Source organism: Tauraco erythrolophus, chromosome 8 (assembly GCF_009769465.1).
Source record: "Tauraco erythrolophus isolate bTauEry1 chromosome 8, bTauEry1.pri, whole genome shotgun sequence".
Classification (NCBI taxonomy): Eukaryota; Metazoa; Chordata; class Aves; order Musophagiformes; family Musophagidae; genus Tauraco; species Tauraco erythrolophus.
Window position 1 is genome coordinate 6,437,898 of NC_141472.1, and position 15,192 is coordinate 6,453,089.

At 51.8% G+C, this 15,192-nt stretch overlaps 1 protein-coding gene across 1 annotated transcript in view; it reads left to right on the forward strand.

Moving 5' to 3' along the window:
- Positions 1–899: 899 nt before the first annotated feature.
- Positions 900–15,192, forward strand: part of LOC104370839 (uncharacterized) — a 32,474-nt gene continuing 18,181 nt past the window's right edge. Inside the window, 2 exon segments of the mRNA XM_086616118.1 lie at positions 900–940; positions 6,908–7,095. Of these exon segments, the coding sequence (XP_086472244.1) occupies positions 900–940; positions 6,908–7,095 (229 nt within the window).

Sequence of the window (15,192 nt, forward strand, 5' to 3'; positions counted from 1 at the left end):
GTCATGGCACGCAGGGGTACCTGCAGAGTTAGGAAAAAGGGGAGATTTATTCCATGAAGCGGGACAATGAAGGATTTTATTGCATCTTTCAGCTCAGTTTTTCTTCTTTCACTGGTGACTGCATGACAAAACATCTTGATGTTGAAACAGAGCAGTAATTCAGGTGCCTCCAGTTCCACATTGTCTCTGGCTGCGGCTGTCAGGCAGGGCTACATCTCCTGGGCTACACCGGCCTGTCTGCTCCGGGAGGAGATGGGGCTGGCGGGTGTGCTGCAGGAGAGACAATGCGGCCACTGAGCATGATGCGTGGAGATCAGCAACACGAGCCTGCGGGTGAATGTTATCCTGCAGGCATTGCAGCAGGAGAGGAGCATGGAAACTGGCCTGCAAGTGGTCATCTTTTGCAGAGAAAAGAGGTGGCCCATAGACACAGTGGATCCCAGGACTCGGTACCCCACTGCGCAAGCTGGCTAACGAGCAGAGTGGCCCATACACAGTGAGCTGTGACCACGGTAGCTTTCAGGGCACAGTGGCTCCCTGGGCACGGTGACCCTCTGGTGGCCCATGGGCACAGTAGCTCCCTGGCGAGGGTGGCCCATAGACATGGTAGGCCCATAGACTTCCCAGGATTTGGTGGCTCCCTGTGACAGTGACCCTCTGGGCAGCCGTCCCCTGTGCACAGCGGCTCCCAGACACACTGACCCTGGGACTGGGGACCTCAGATGCACCGGCCGCTGTATCACCGGAGGCTGGTCCGAGGTCCCCGGGGGGGCGGTGCGGGGTCCAGGGCGGGGAAGGGGCCAGGGCCGCCCTGCTGCTGTCCTCCTTAAACCCCGCCTCCGGCCGTGGCCGCCCGCTGCCGACGGCGATGCTGCCCGGTGCTCGGCGCTGCCGGTGGGATGTACGCCGGAAGGAAGAGGAAGAAGCCGGTGCCGAAGAGGTGGGTGCAGCGGGGGCGGTGTTGGGCGTGCTCCGGGGAGAGTGTTTCCCTCGGTATGACCCGGGGTCGGCAGCTTGGCAGCTGCTGGGACGGTGGAGGGACAGGGCAAGGGTGGCAGAAAACAGGTCTGGGAGAGCCACGCTGGTTGTAGGGAGCTGCGTTAAGCTGCTCCGATGTGAGCATTGAAGAAGTGAAAGTGAGAGTGAGACAGCGTGCTTGGGCTACTCTCTGCTTTAATCAGGGTTAATTAGAGCTAATGCTTTGTGGGCTCTGGCATGCTGGAGGAAAATAAAAATCCTGCCTATAATTGTCCTGCATCCCCAGTGTTGCTGTGAGGAAGCTTGTTGGGGAGTTTGAGCTGCTCAGCTGTCCGCTCGTTTCAGTTGCGTTTCAGTGCCTGTGGAAATCAAATGCACGGCAATTACTCGTTACCCAAAGATCCCTGTTCCTCAATAATTGCTCAGCATGCTGCTCCATAGTTGTTGTGCAATGCCCTATCTGATGCGTTGCTGGAGTTTCCTGGCTTTGGGACCCCCATGCCTCCATCCCCTCATCCCTGCTCTGGTCACATCAGCCTGTTGACCTCAGATTACTGGTTTATATAGGAAGTACAGGTGTGCGCATATATATTTCTGGGAGCTGGTTGGGGAAAACAGATGAGCTGAGTCCAAGCCTGGGATGAAGAAAGGAGCATCAATGTTATAAATGTGTGGTGAGAAGGTGAGCCAGAGCCTCTCTTGCATGTTCGTTAGGGAGACTTAAAGAAGTGTGAAAACATGAAGTGTAGTTGCTCTGCCTCAAACCTTTCTCCTGCTCACCTCGAAGCTGCGATTCCAGCCCCATCATGGGCCTGGTGTGGTCAGACTGAGGGTTTGGGCTGGGTTTGTGTGGTGAGGTGTGGGGTCTTTGGAGCAGAAGGGACCTCGTTTCCTGTTACTGCAGGGCCAACCTCAGGAATTGGAAGAAATTGTTTTCTTCTGTGACTGGGCAGATTTTGCAGCAGGGTCCTGTTGGGAGAGGCCAGGCAGAGCAAGGCTGTGGGCAGCAGGATGTGTGACCTGCAGGGTGGAGGGGAAGGTTGGAGTTTGGCAGTTCTCTGGTCCCTCTGCAGTTTCCTCAGGGCTTTTTACTTATCAGGAAAAAAAAAAAAAAAAGGAGACAATATGTCAGCTCAGGCAGCCTTGGCTGTTTTTACTAATTAATATCCCATTTGTACTTGCCAGCTTGCAAAAGTGTTAAAGTTCTTCCTGGGTTCCCTGTTCAAAGGGCAACGCTGCAGCAGTGGCACAGCCTTTGCCCCTCTGGGAGCAGAGCTTTCCCTGCAGCTCTGCTCTGGCATGTCTACACGGGGCTCGGTGGTTTTTCTCAGCAGCTTCGCTGTGAACTCCGTGGCAGGGCCGTTGTTGAGACTTACACCGTATCCATTTCATAAGACTGTGCCGCACTAGGGCTCTTGCAAACAGACTGGGGGCTCAGGCCTCTTTAAAATGCCGGTTTTTTTCCTCGTTGTGTAGGTGCTGAGTTTGTTGAGCTCCAGGATTGTGCCAGGGTAGCCATGCTCCCTGGGACAGCCTTGCACAGTACCCAGAGCTGGCAGAGACCTGGAGCTTGGCCCAGTGTTGTGGATGAAGGCAGTCCTAAAGGCAGGGAATTTAAACAGGTTTTAAACATCTAGACCGAGCTTCTCTTTTTTTTTTTTCTGTGAACATCATTTCCTGCAGTGCTCACCCGTGCAGATTCTCTGGTGGCTAACAAGGTGGTTGTGCTCAAGCCAATGCCTTTCCCTTGGTAAGTTTGTGTGACAGGGGCTGGTTGTTTCACTGGCCCTGCCTGCTGGCTTGCACAGAGCTCAAGGGAGCTTCGTAACTGCCTGGCAGAGAGCAATTTGTCAGTGATGAGCACCTGGAAGCTGTTTTGCTGTGGCATCTGTAATGATGGAGAGCTGTGAAGCCTTTGACCCTGGGAGTTCCTGGGTGCAAGGTTTGCCCATGGAAATGGGCTGCCAAAAGAGCTGCCTGGCATCACAGGAGCCAGTTTTCTCTCTGCCATCCCTCCCTTCAAGTGTGGCTGTGAAGCACTCTGCATGGGCTACAGGTGGGGCATGCAGGACTTTGGATGTTGGGGTGTCTTCCTTTAGCCTTCTGGCGCTTTGCCACTTGGTGCGGCACCCCAAGTGTCTCAGCCAGAGCATTTTCAGTGCTTGGCCAAACTATCCAAGAGACTCTGTTATACCTCTGCGTTTTGCCCCATCCCATAAAGGGCAGCATTTCTTGCTCATCTGTTCCCTTTTCTCTTCTTTCTGTGCTAAGTTTGAATAGCGAGGGTGCAGAGGACTTTTCTTTAAAGGATATCTGAAGAAATTCAGAAAAATTTTCTCCACATCTTTTTTTTTCTCCTTTTTTTTTTTTTTTTTTTGCCTTGACTCTCTCTGATTAAAAACTATTTCATCTTTTTCCTTCCTGATGAATGACTGTGATTTCATAGAATCATAGAATGGTTTAGGTTGGAAGGGACCTCGAAGATCATCTAGTTCCAACGCCCCTGCCATGGGCAGGACACCCTCCACTACACCAGGTTGCTCAAAGCCTCATCCAACCTGGCCTTGAACACTTCCAGGGATGGGGCAGCCACGACTTCTCTGGGCAACTTGTTCCAGTGCCTCACCACCCTCAATGTAAAGAATTTCTTCCTTAGATCTAATGGAAATCTCCCCTCTTTCAGTTTAAAGCCATTGCCCCTTGTCCTATCACTACACACCCTTGGAAAAAGTCCCTCTCCAGCTTTCCTGTAGCCCCTTTAAGTACTGGAAGGCTGCAATAAGATCACCCTGGAGCCTTCTCTTCTCCAGGCTGAACAGCCCCAACCCTCTCAGCCTGTCCTCATAGCAGAGGTGCTTCAGCCCTTGGATCATCTTCATGACCTCCTCTGGACTCGTTCCAGCAGCTCCATGTCCTTCTTGTGTTGGGGACCCCAGAGCTGAATGCAGCACTGCAGGTGGGGTCTCACAAGAGCAGAGGGGCAGAATCCCCTCCCTTGACCTGCTGCCCACGCTGCTTTGGATGCAGCCCAGGATATGGTTGGCTTTCAAAAGTGTTTAAGCCACTGGCTAATGGGGTACATAAAAGCACTGATGCCAGTGTATTTTGCCCACCTCGTGTGGACAAGTTTGGTTATGAGTTGTACCCAGCCTCTCTGAGAAGCAGGGTATATCCCTCCTGATGGTTGTGTTACAAAACAGCATTATTGCGCTTTTCTGGAGAAATGCTGCAATTTCCCATCTGAGCTTAGAAGACTTCTTGCTAGCTCTCTGCAATGAAATTTCAACAAGTGACTCACTGCATTTCATTTACTATTCATTTCCTCTCTTGTCACACATGTGAGCAGTCCTGCCAGATGAGATTCAAGAGCTGTAGTAGAGGCGAGAGCTTAAATTGCTGCTAAATACTGACAGACCCTGTTACCCGAAACTGTTTTATGAAGCAAGGATGCCTGTGGAGAGGGAGGTTGTGGTTAGACAAATTACATCAAAACAATGTGGGTTGCATGTTAGGGCATGCAGTCTAGTCAAACACAGAGTGGAGGTCTGAAGGGTTTTTCTTCAAACTAGAAAATTCAAGTCTGCATTAAAAAACCAAAGGAGACAAGATGGTGTCCTGAACTCGTTAAAGTCATTAACTAACCTCTTACTGCTGTGGCTGGGACTTCAGCTGTAGCTTGTGAAATAACTGCCGCTGATGGAGACAGGTCCCCATGTGAGCTTAAGACAAACAAGCTGCTCTCATGGAGAGACTACTACTCCTTCTGCAGACTCAGGGTTGGTCTCAGAGCCTAAGTTTGGCATCAGATGTTGTTTTGAGTTGGAAAGGCCTATCTGAAAGGGTCAGAAATCAGAAGATTGGAAGAAAACATGTTTTAAAACTGTACTGTTTTCTAGGTGCTGTTCCCTACACCACCCTATGTGGTATCTCTTTGTCCAGGTGCTGTCATTGACTTTCACATGTTCTTTTTGTAATATTAGTAAGTAAAGCAATGATTCAGGCTCTGAGCAGTCAGAGGAAACTTAGAAGAAGCTAACGGAGATAAATTCAAATAAATCTTTTTGGACCTTCCCACTTTCCATTCTTGCTATTATCATGCTGATTGCCAGGGGTTACTTGGTTCTGGGCATCAGAACAGGTGATCTGAATCTTCTGAGGAACCCAAGGTGGTGCTTGCCATGGTGAGGACCTGGTGTGAGCATGTGGAGCTGTTGTGGTTTAGGCCGATCCAGCAACTAAACTCCACACAGCCGGTTTCTCACTCCAGTAAAGTGGAGAGGAGAAAAATGTAATAAAGGGACTGAGGGTTGAGACAAGAACAGAGGGAGCACCCACCAACCATGGACCCAGGCAAAACAGACGTGGCTTTCTTAAAGCAAAACAATTTATTTACGGTTACTTAAAAGGACAAAGGGAAACAAAACCGGTTACTTGAGAGGGTAAAAAGAAACAAAGCCAGATCTTAAAACCGACACCTTCCTTCCCCCCCGCCTTTCCTTTTCCTCCTGGCTCTACCTCCTCCCCCCAGCAGCACAGGGGGCAGGGACTGGGTGAGTGCAGGTCAGTTCATTCCGTGCTGTTACTGCCGCTTCTCTCTTAAAGGAGGAGGAGTCCTTACACCCTTTTCCCTTGCTCCAGTGGATCCCCTACTCACGAGGAAAAATCCTCAAACTTCTCCAGTGTGAGTCCTACCTGCAGGATGCAATCCTTCCCATCGGATTGCCCCAGTGCGGGCTTTACCACAGTCTCGGATGCTTAGGGAGTTGTAGCCACTCGCTCCAGCATAGGTCATCACACAGACTCCAGATGCCTCTTTACCTTGTCGTGTGTCCCAACACGACCATCCTCAGGCTCAGGCATCTTTTCTCCACGGGCTGCGAGTGGGTCTCTGCTCCACCGAGGCCGTCCTGGCTGCAGGGGGGCCGCCTGCCATCTCGCCACTGGCTGCAGGGGAAACTCGGCTCCGGCACACCTCCTCCCGCTCCATCCTCACTGACCTGCTGTCGATGCGGCTGTTCCTCTCAGATCTCAGTCCTCTCTGGATGAACTCAGCCCAGTGGGCACCCCGCGAGTGGTGCGCTCCCCGAGTTCCCCAGCCGGCTCTGCCACTGCCGCCATCCTCAGTGGGCGGCGCCGGCCCGACGCAGGCAGCTGCCCGGCCGGGAGCCAGGGAGCGGGGGCAGTGCCCTCCTCCCTTCTCTGCTCGATCCTGGGCAAAGCACCTTTTCCGGTTCCTTTGTCCTGACTTAAATAGGGCAATTCGCAGAGGCACCAATTGGCTCAACCCCGAGGGGGACGGCAGTCTGATTTGGTGGCCAGAACCAGGTCTAACCCGGTTCCAAAACGAGGGAGGTCACAGGGAGCAAAGCCCCTGGCAGGAGAGCCTGCCACCAGAACCCTCCCCCCCCACCCCCCCGCCACATCAAACCATGACAGGACCGCAGCCAGGGAGAGACCTGCTGTGTGGGAAGAGTATGGAATGAAGCAGAAGAAGAGAAAGGACGGACAGAACAGAGTGTGGGTGGAAAAGTCTACTCAGACCTCCAAGAGATGCTCTGATGGCTTGTAGGTCTCTGCCCTCGGTGTTCCTTTCACTGTCAAGGTTCAGTGGTGGGAGCAAGGCTGTAGTATCCAGCCAGCTGAGCTGTCTCAGCCAGGCTGCACATTAAGGTGCCCATCTGAGGATCACCCCACACTCTGGCTGGAGACCATCATGCCTGGGGCTGCACAAGATGGCCAGCTGGGGTGACCATGTATCCCCCAGCCATTGCCTCGTGGGCTTGCTGGAGCTTACTCTTGCTGCTGCATGGCCTTACCTTGGCCATCTGATATTTTATTGTTGCATCAGCTGCACTAAAGTCAATGCTGAGTTTGGAAAGAGCCCATTGGACAGGCCCAGTTTGATTAAACTCTCCTTTGACTCTTCTAGCCCTAAACCCCTGCCCTCTGAGGGTGTGAAGCCCAACCCCTCCAAACGGCATAGAGACAGACTCAACCAAGAGCTGGACAATCTGAATGCCCAGCTGCCCTTCCCCGAAGATGTGTGCACCAGCCTCGATAAACTCTCTATTCTCCGGCTGGCTGTCGGATACCTGAAGGTGAAGAACTACTTGATGGGTGAGTGTCTATGTTGCAAGAGGTGCAAAAGATCCTGGGGTCAATCCCTGCTGTGTGGCTCACATCTCGCCCCAACCCATGTTTGCCTTGAAATGGAGAATTGTGTCTCCTGAAGGTAGGATGATGATGAGTTGTGGTATCAGATCCTTGTTTGTTAACGCATCAGTGTTGGATCTTTAGCTGAGGTACTGGCCTGACAATGCCCTGGAAAACTGGGGAGGAAAGTGCCATGTCTCCAGAAGTGTGGAGGAGTTGTCAGTGGTTGCTGTGAGGTGCTATGCTCATGGGACATCTCAGGCCTTTTGCTGCCATGACAGATTTTAACCATGTCCTCTCTGGAAGGAATCCCTTGAAGTTTTGGGTGCTGCACACTGAAATCTAATCCTCTGCAGTCAGTTGTGGGTGTTTTGTGTCTCAGAAAAGCAATATCCTTGGGGACAGTGAGACCACCGAGTTTGTTCTTCGAAAGTGAGTTGTGGAGGTGGAGAGCAAGCAGGTGAGCGATTCAGAAGAGGTCAGGAGCAGAGCAGGGAGCAGAGGACCTTGGTCCCATCGGTTTTGGAGGGGATATCTGACAGAGAAATGGCACAGTGGGTGGAGAGGAGCAGCTTGGGTGCCTGTCCAGCAGCTGAGACTGCAAACCTCCTTCATGTACTTGTCATTAACAGCCATGTGCCTCCTCCTTTATGTCCAAAAACTCTCCTGTGTCCTGCTCTTGCCAGCCTGTGGTTAAGGGAGCAGTAGGTAAAACAGTGTGTGTCTTGCTGAACAGCTGTGTTTCCCTCATCTAACTGGAACTGTGGTTTATAATTAAATTAAACTGAAAGTCCCCAGGATCTGTGGGCTGCTGTGTGTCTCCTGGGCAGGCAGGGGTAGGAGGTGTTGCACAGGGCTGCTTTGCTCATTGAGGATGGCAGGTTAGACAAGGCTGCTCCTAAGGCCCTTGTTCAGTTTGGCATCTCATTAGCTCGTTTTTCTCCTCTTTCTTCCTTGGGTGGGGGGAGTCTCATAATGTTGGTGGTTTACTGCTCTGCTTGCCACCCTGGCCCTGCCAGGCTCAGCTGTGGTGGGTCTATTATACTTCTCTAATGAGCATTTCTATGAGATTGAGGGTGATGCCTTGTATCCAGAGACCCCAGTTCATTTTTGCAGGATGGAGGGTTGAGCTGATGTGCCTGGAAAACCGATCTCCTCGCCTTTGCCTCTCTGCAGCCCTGCTGCTACAGAGACCCTGGTACAAGGAGGGTGATTGTGGCTGGAAGTTGCTGCCTTTTTGCTTCTGCTCTTGGTACCAGGGATGTTCTGGTGTATGTTTCTGCAATGCACATGTAGCTCCTTCCTCCCGCTCACAGCAGTGATTGCCCTCTGGCTTTTCAGCAGTTGTTGATGTATCTGAGATAGCTACTGCTGGTGAGAACGCTTGTGCTGGGGGCTCCAAGGTTTTTCTGCAGACCTTGGCTTTGGGGAGTGAGGCGTCTCTTGTAAGCAATGCTACGCATCACCTGATGTGGTGCTACCTTTATGAGCAAGAAAAATACTGCAAAGAGGAGGCCAGCTGAGCTACCCTGGGTGCATAGACCTGCCAGCAGCCTTTCTGCCCCAGCCGTAGCCCAGAGGACTTTTATGCTGATGTGCTCATGCCATACCCTGCTGAGAAGCCTGTCCCAGGCCTGGGAATTGCGAGTGGTTTGGCTCCTACTCCTGAAGCTGTAGCTCACACATGGGGCTGCAATGGTGAGATTTCTCTGGCAGAGCTGGTTTCTCAGGTGGGAACTAGAGCAGCTCCCTCCTGCTTCCCCAAATTCCATCCATGGGGCAGTGTTGGAGCATCACAACTACCTCTGCAAAGAACTTGAGGGTGGCTGGCAGACCTCCCAGTGTGGCTGTGAGTGCGGTGGACCCTCATCCTTGCCCTGGAAATGTCAGCTGCTTGGCCCTGGGTGCTGGCCTGACCTCTCTTGTGGTGTTAGCAATTCTCCGAGCACCTCCAGCCTGTTATTCTTAAGTGTTGCCATCTGCTGAAGGCTTTGCTGAGCCTGGGCTGGCACTGGCTGACTGTGTCTGGATCAGAAAGGCTGTGACCCAGGAGGTCCTTTCTGGGAGCAGGACCCCAAAGGACACAATGAGGGCATGAAGAGGCACCTTGCTGCAGAGGGAAATTGTGTTGTGCTGGCTGCCTTCGCACAAGAGGGGTGACTGCTGCGTGCACAGTGTTGGATATGCTTTGGATGCCGTTGGGCTCCTCAAAGGCAAGATTGGACTAAGAGTGAGGCTTGTTAAGTGTCTCTTCCTCCATTGTCTGCTTTTTGGGGCAAACCTGGAAAGTAGGATTCACTCCCTGCCTGTCTGCGAGATGCAGTGTGGGTAACTGGGTGAGCAGCTTAATGCCGTGATGGTAAGATGGGATGATTGGGGATGTGACATGTCCCTTCTATTCAAGGTGGTGCTGGCGGAGCGTTAACCTGCATTGCTTTCTCCACTGGTGTTCAAAGAAAGGTGGCAATCAACCCTTCTTACTGACAGGGCTGGACTTTCCAGCACCCAGCACGTGTCTGGGCTGATGTGGGAAAAAGGGGGAAAACAGGGGTGCAGAGCCTGGCTGGGAGGGGCAGTCACTGTGCCCATAAGTCACCACGCTCCCCTGCCTGCTGGCAGGACACGAGCTGCAGGCTGCAGTGCAAATAACACCTGAAAGGCTGCCAGGGATTGCTTTCATAACCTGCTTGCGAAAATGATTGCTTAAATATCACGGAGCAGCGCTTGAGGGCTGGGGTGACTCTGGCAGCTGGAGGAGGCACGGGTGGTGTGTGTGCATGGCATGGCGTGGCACGGGGTCAGGATGTACAGACAAACGCACGTTTCATCTCCAGTGCCTTGGGCTTGATGGAATGGGTGTGGACCCTGGAGAAGGCAAAGCATGTGGAGGACAGGAAGCCACCAGCATCTTTCTGTATTTAAAGGATCTTACCACATTTTCTCCCCTCCAGACTGAATAAACTTGGCTCCTTTAGCTTTTACCCTGTGCCAGGTTTGTAATCTGTTCCTTGGGGGCTGTCCTGGGGCCTCCTCCAGCTGAGGATGCTGGTCTCCAGGAGCAGACCCTTGTGCCAAGCTCTCCAGCTGGGACCTCTGCCTCCAAGAAAGAGCGGTTCCCACTGGATGCACTCACCATGTGCTTCCCAGCGTGAGAGCTGCTGTAGAAAAGCAGTCATCATTGCATGGATTCATGTTTGGTGGCAGCCTTGTCCCCTCACTGGAGATGTGTTCTGCTGGGCCAATTACTCCCATTTGGCCACTGCGCCTTTGATTTCCATTCTCGCCTCGCTTTGCCCACGCCTGTCCTGAAGTTCATCTTGTTTGACTTCAGATCATCTCACCGATTCATCAAGGTCGCCCTCGGTTTGAGCCCTGCCTGATGAAGACCCCTGTCATCTGCGAGTAGTGGCAGCCTGCTTGTGGTGTATCACATCAGGCATTTTGGGGGGGGAGATGGTGAAAGCCCTCCTGCCCTGCTTTCCAGTTCAGTTTTGCTGTCGTATGCTTTCTGCTTTGTGCAGGCTCCTCTCCTGCAGCAGGACAGCACGGCATCGTCTGGCAAGCATCTCTGTTCTCTGCTGCCTTGACCTCTCTCTATCAGCAACCCAAGCCCACCGCCTTGTCTCCAAGCAGCTTTAATTGGTGCCATATTGATAAGGAGTTCCACCTTTTCAAGCATTTCTATCAAGGCCAGGCACTTGCCCTTTCTCCTAGGTGGAGGGTTAATGGAGTCTATATAGAGCCAAAATACGCGGTTATAACCAGTCTGGCAGGGAGGCGATGCCTCCCTGAGTTGTCTTATAGATTAAAAGTCAAAAATTCCATGTACTGCTAGCAATAGTTCTTGCAAGAAATGTGGCACCGGCCAAAAAGCCCATCTGAGGCTGAGCCTCCTCTTGGCTTTGTGTCTTTGGAGCAGATATTAAAGTCTTTGGGGCAGGAGATAGAGCGAGTGTTGTGAAAGGCAGGAGGAATTAGCTGCTGCCCACCCTTTGATGTCCTTCTGTTAGCTCTCCCTTCCTGCTTTAGGTCTCCCATACAGCCTGATATGTATGGTGCTTCTGGGAGTAGATACGAACTAAACTGGGGTTGTGTTGCTGGTATGGGTTTCTTGGCTTTTTTCTTTTTTTTTTTATTTTAATTTCAAATGTTTGGGGAGAGACTGGTAAGAGCTGAGATGGATGATGCTTCTTCTGAACAATACTCTGGTCTTCCCTGGCATGTCTGCATCGGCTGGTATTTCCTCCTGCTGTCCCTGATACAGCTTTTGCTGGTTTGGAAACTCTTGCAGGAAGACTCTGTAGAAGTGACAGGTCTTTGGCTGGTTTCTCTTGGGGATGGTGGAAGGATCCACATACCTCCCTCTCTAGACAGAGAGGACTACACCATCCTGAAGAGTGTGTGGCACCTGCTTCATTTATCAGGGAAATTTCACTGGCATTTAAGCTGGCCAGACTTTGTGCTGGTGTCCAGAAGCTTGTTTTGGCCATGCCAGGTTTACACGCAGGCTGAGCTTGTCTGACTTCAGCCCTTGGTCAGAGCTGCTGCATTATCCCATTTGGGTCTCTTAAGCCAGTCAGACCTGCTGCATGGCCACCTGAAGCAGCAAAACCAGCACACAGACTTCCTTGGACAGCTTCAGAGACCTGTATGGAGGTTGGTAACTTCCTGGGGTCTTGAGGTTTTCCTGGAGCCCTCCCCTCTGACACCAGCAGACAGGGCTGCAGTAATCAGCAGGCTCATAAAAATGCACGTGGCACTTGTGACGCTGGCCCAGGTCACTAAATCATCTGCCACGCCAATGCCATGAACAAGCAGCAAGTGGTAGAGAAGGATCTCGTTTAGAAACGTTTTATAACCTTCTCCATCTTCTTTGAGATTTCTGATACATGGATACTATGTGCCTGTGGCTTCAGGACAGACCGATTTAATGGGGTTTAGGAGGTCAGGTATCAGTGTCCTGGGTGGAACAGAGTGGAAGGCAACCCACAGTGGGTTTGGATGCTGCTATCAGTGCCTGCTTACATGGTGGATACTTTAGAAAGGGACTTGTCTCATGTCATCTGGGTGGGATCAGACCCATCTAGGGCCCATGGTGGAGGTCTGTCTGTCCAGCTGCCCTGGGCTGGCACTGAGCCGGGTATGTTGGCTGGGGTACCTCTTCCTGCTGGTGTTTGCCCATCCCCATCAGCAGACTCTAAGCAGGAAAGAAATCGATGGCCAAATTCTCTAGGGAGTTGGCTCCTAAATTTGGGGCTTTCTTGTGCATGCCTGGTGTGAAACTCGCATGTCCCTTCCTGGATATCCCTATGTTACTCCTCCGTAATGTTGCTTTTAGCTCACCATCACTTTCCTCAGGGCATGAGGAAGAGCTTGATCAGTGGGCACAGCGAGGGGGATGGCCAAGGTGAGGGCTGGCCATGAGAGCTGTGGGTCAGCAGCAGATGCACAGGAGCTTCTGCATCCTTCTCTCTCCCACTGTGAAAGGATCATGGTCATTGTGATTTCTGCTTGGTGCCTGCAGCTGGATAAGCAGGCAGCAGGATCGCGGCTGGAAGCTCACAAGGATTTAATTTTTGGAAGTTGAAAGAAAGTGCTTTTGGGATTTGAACTTGGTTCTGGAGCACGGGGCTGTTTGGAAACCAGGAGATGCTGTCGTAGGATAGAGACTCACTGGATCATCTTTTAAATCTGCTTTGCTTTTAATGTTCTCTGCTGTGTCTGCTTTAATGAGAAACCAGAAAAACTTGTAGTTTGCTGGAAATGACAAGCTTCAGGCATTGAGAGGAAAGCTCTGGAAGCCCCATGCCTCCATAGGCTCATTTGGGGCATACACGCATCTGCTGGAAGTTGTTGGTCCCTTGGTGCAAGTGCTGCAGATGTGGCACAGCTCTCTTCTGCCTGATATCACAGTCTTCCCTATGCAAATAAAGAAAAAAAAATTAAAAAAAAAAATATTTGGCATGCAAGTTTAGAGTTGAGTGTTCAGGGAAATCATCTGGATTGGCTGTGCTTGTCAGCTGCTGAACCACTCCTTCCTCAGGGGTCAGGCGGGACTGGACTTTGGGATTGATTGCTAAAATCTCAGCATATTTTAGCCAAGCTGTTCTACAATACAAAAGCTGGCAGGATTTGTCTTCCTGCTCTCCTAGGAGTAGTGTGGTGGTTGCACAAACCACTGCTGGTGAAGCTGAAGGCAGCGCTGGCTCAGGCTTGGTGTATGGCAGGTGTCCATCTCCAGCCATGGTGTCCATCTCCAGCCGTGGTGGCCCTCAGGTGATGTGTGTTGAGTGCCAGCAGGATGGTGGTAGCTGTGTGCCCTGGGTCGGACTATTCACTGTAGTCAGGAGGAGGAATAGACCCAGACCAATTTCCCTCTCCGTTTCCTTTGCAGCAAGCACATGTCAGCAGCTTGTGGCTAACGCACACCTAAACAGCTTGCCCCGTTCAGTTGGCTCTACCTCAGACGGGGACCAGCAGTGGTTGAGCAGTCCTGTGTTCACTCTTCTCTCCTGAACTAGATGAAGCACCTCCACGCCCCCAGAGTCACAGCCTGCTTTGAGCATCAGAAATGTCTCAGTCTTGCCCAAGGTTATATGGGTAGAACTTGGCAATGTAGAGAGAGGTTCAGGGCTTGGTCTCTTCCAAGCTTTGCTCATCAGATTCATAGAATCATAAAATGGTTTGGGTTGGAAGGGACCTCAAAGATCATCTAGTTTCAACCCCCCCTGCCTTGGGCAGGGACACCCTCCACCTTTGAGTGCTGGTGGGTAGCAATGACAACTCTGGTGCTGTCGAAACCTGCCTTAAAGTCATTCAAAGGTTTTGTCACTTGTATAAAAAATGGCTGAACCTCAAATGCCAGACCTGTGCTGCAAACCAATTTGCAGTGGTTGCTAGTTGGACTTATGTCTGATGGTCTCCCAGATAGATCTGGAGTGACTTGGCTGATTCCTGTCTCTTTGAGAGCCAGTGCCCAAGGAGAAAAGCTTGTCTCGATGTTTGCAGTGCTGCTGGCTGCAGTGATGCTCTGGGCTCTGTATGATGTGGCAGGAGCTCCGTTTGCTGCAAAGAGTGAGACCTCATGAAAGCTTGGATGGATTTGTTTACTGCTGAGTGGCTCGGAAAACCTCCAGCTAGCTGGACACTGTGCTGGGCTTTGCTTCCTAGGGTTCATGAAGCAAAAAAAGCAGATGCTGGGGGCTGCAGATGTGGCTCCACCACCAAGGGTGAGAGCAGCAAGAAAATGGGGCTTAAAATGCTCTACAGGTTGGAGAGGGTGTGCTTAGGGTATGTGCTGCCATGCCCTCTTCTCAGATTAAGGTCACCCAGGTGGTGAGGTCTGCAATAGGAAGAAGCAGTGGAAAACCCTCTCCTGGTATGGGACTATGCTTTGGAGGCTGGCAAAGCTTGAGATGGCTAGCAGCTCATAACAAATGGCAAATAGCATGGTACCTGCCTGTAACCCACTGGCCTGCACCCAGCCCAGTGTCAGTCTGGGGCAGGAGGTGCCGTTTCCCGTGTGTGTTTCTTCAGAATGTGTGATCCACACAGGTGTCCTTGTTCTGCTTCATCTCCTGACAGACCTCCACTGAACACCCAGTCTGGGCTGCTGCCCAAGCATAAGGGAGGGCAGGATAGTGTCCTATAGGGGCTGTGACCAAACCGATGTGTGGCAAGCCTGTCTCCTGTGATGGCTTTGCTCTGCAACTTGGGAGCACAGCTGGAGACCTGGAGATATGCCTGCAAGGTTATTGGGCATTTTGGCTTGGTGGAGAGAAGTGTAAGGCTGCAGGTGGGAGCTGCCAATGTGGGACCAGCTTCAGGGGCTGTTCTTTGTGCTGGTGCACCAGAGGTGGTAGGTCACAGGCTGTGAAGAGCAGTCAGTGTTGCAGCTGACATTTATACATGTAAATGTATTTTTAGGCTGCACCCATGTCATGGTTGCAACGTATTTAAGATGAACCCAGAAAGGCTGTGCATGATGCAGACGTTCCCCTGGGCACCTAGGGCTCTCCAAACAGCCATGATGGGGTCTTCTGCTTGATCTGCGCTGAGCAA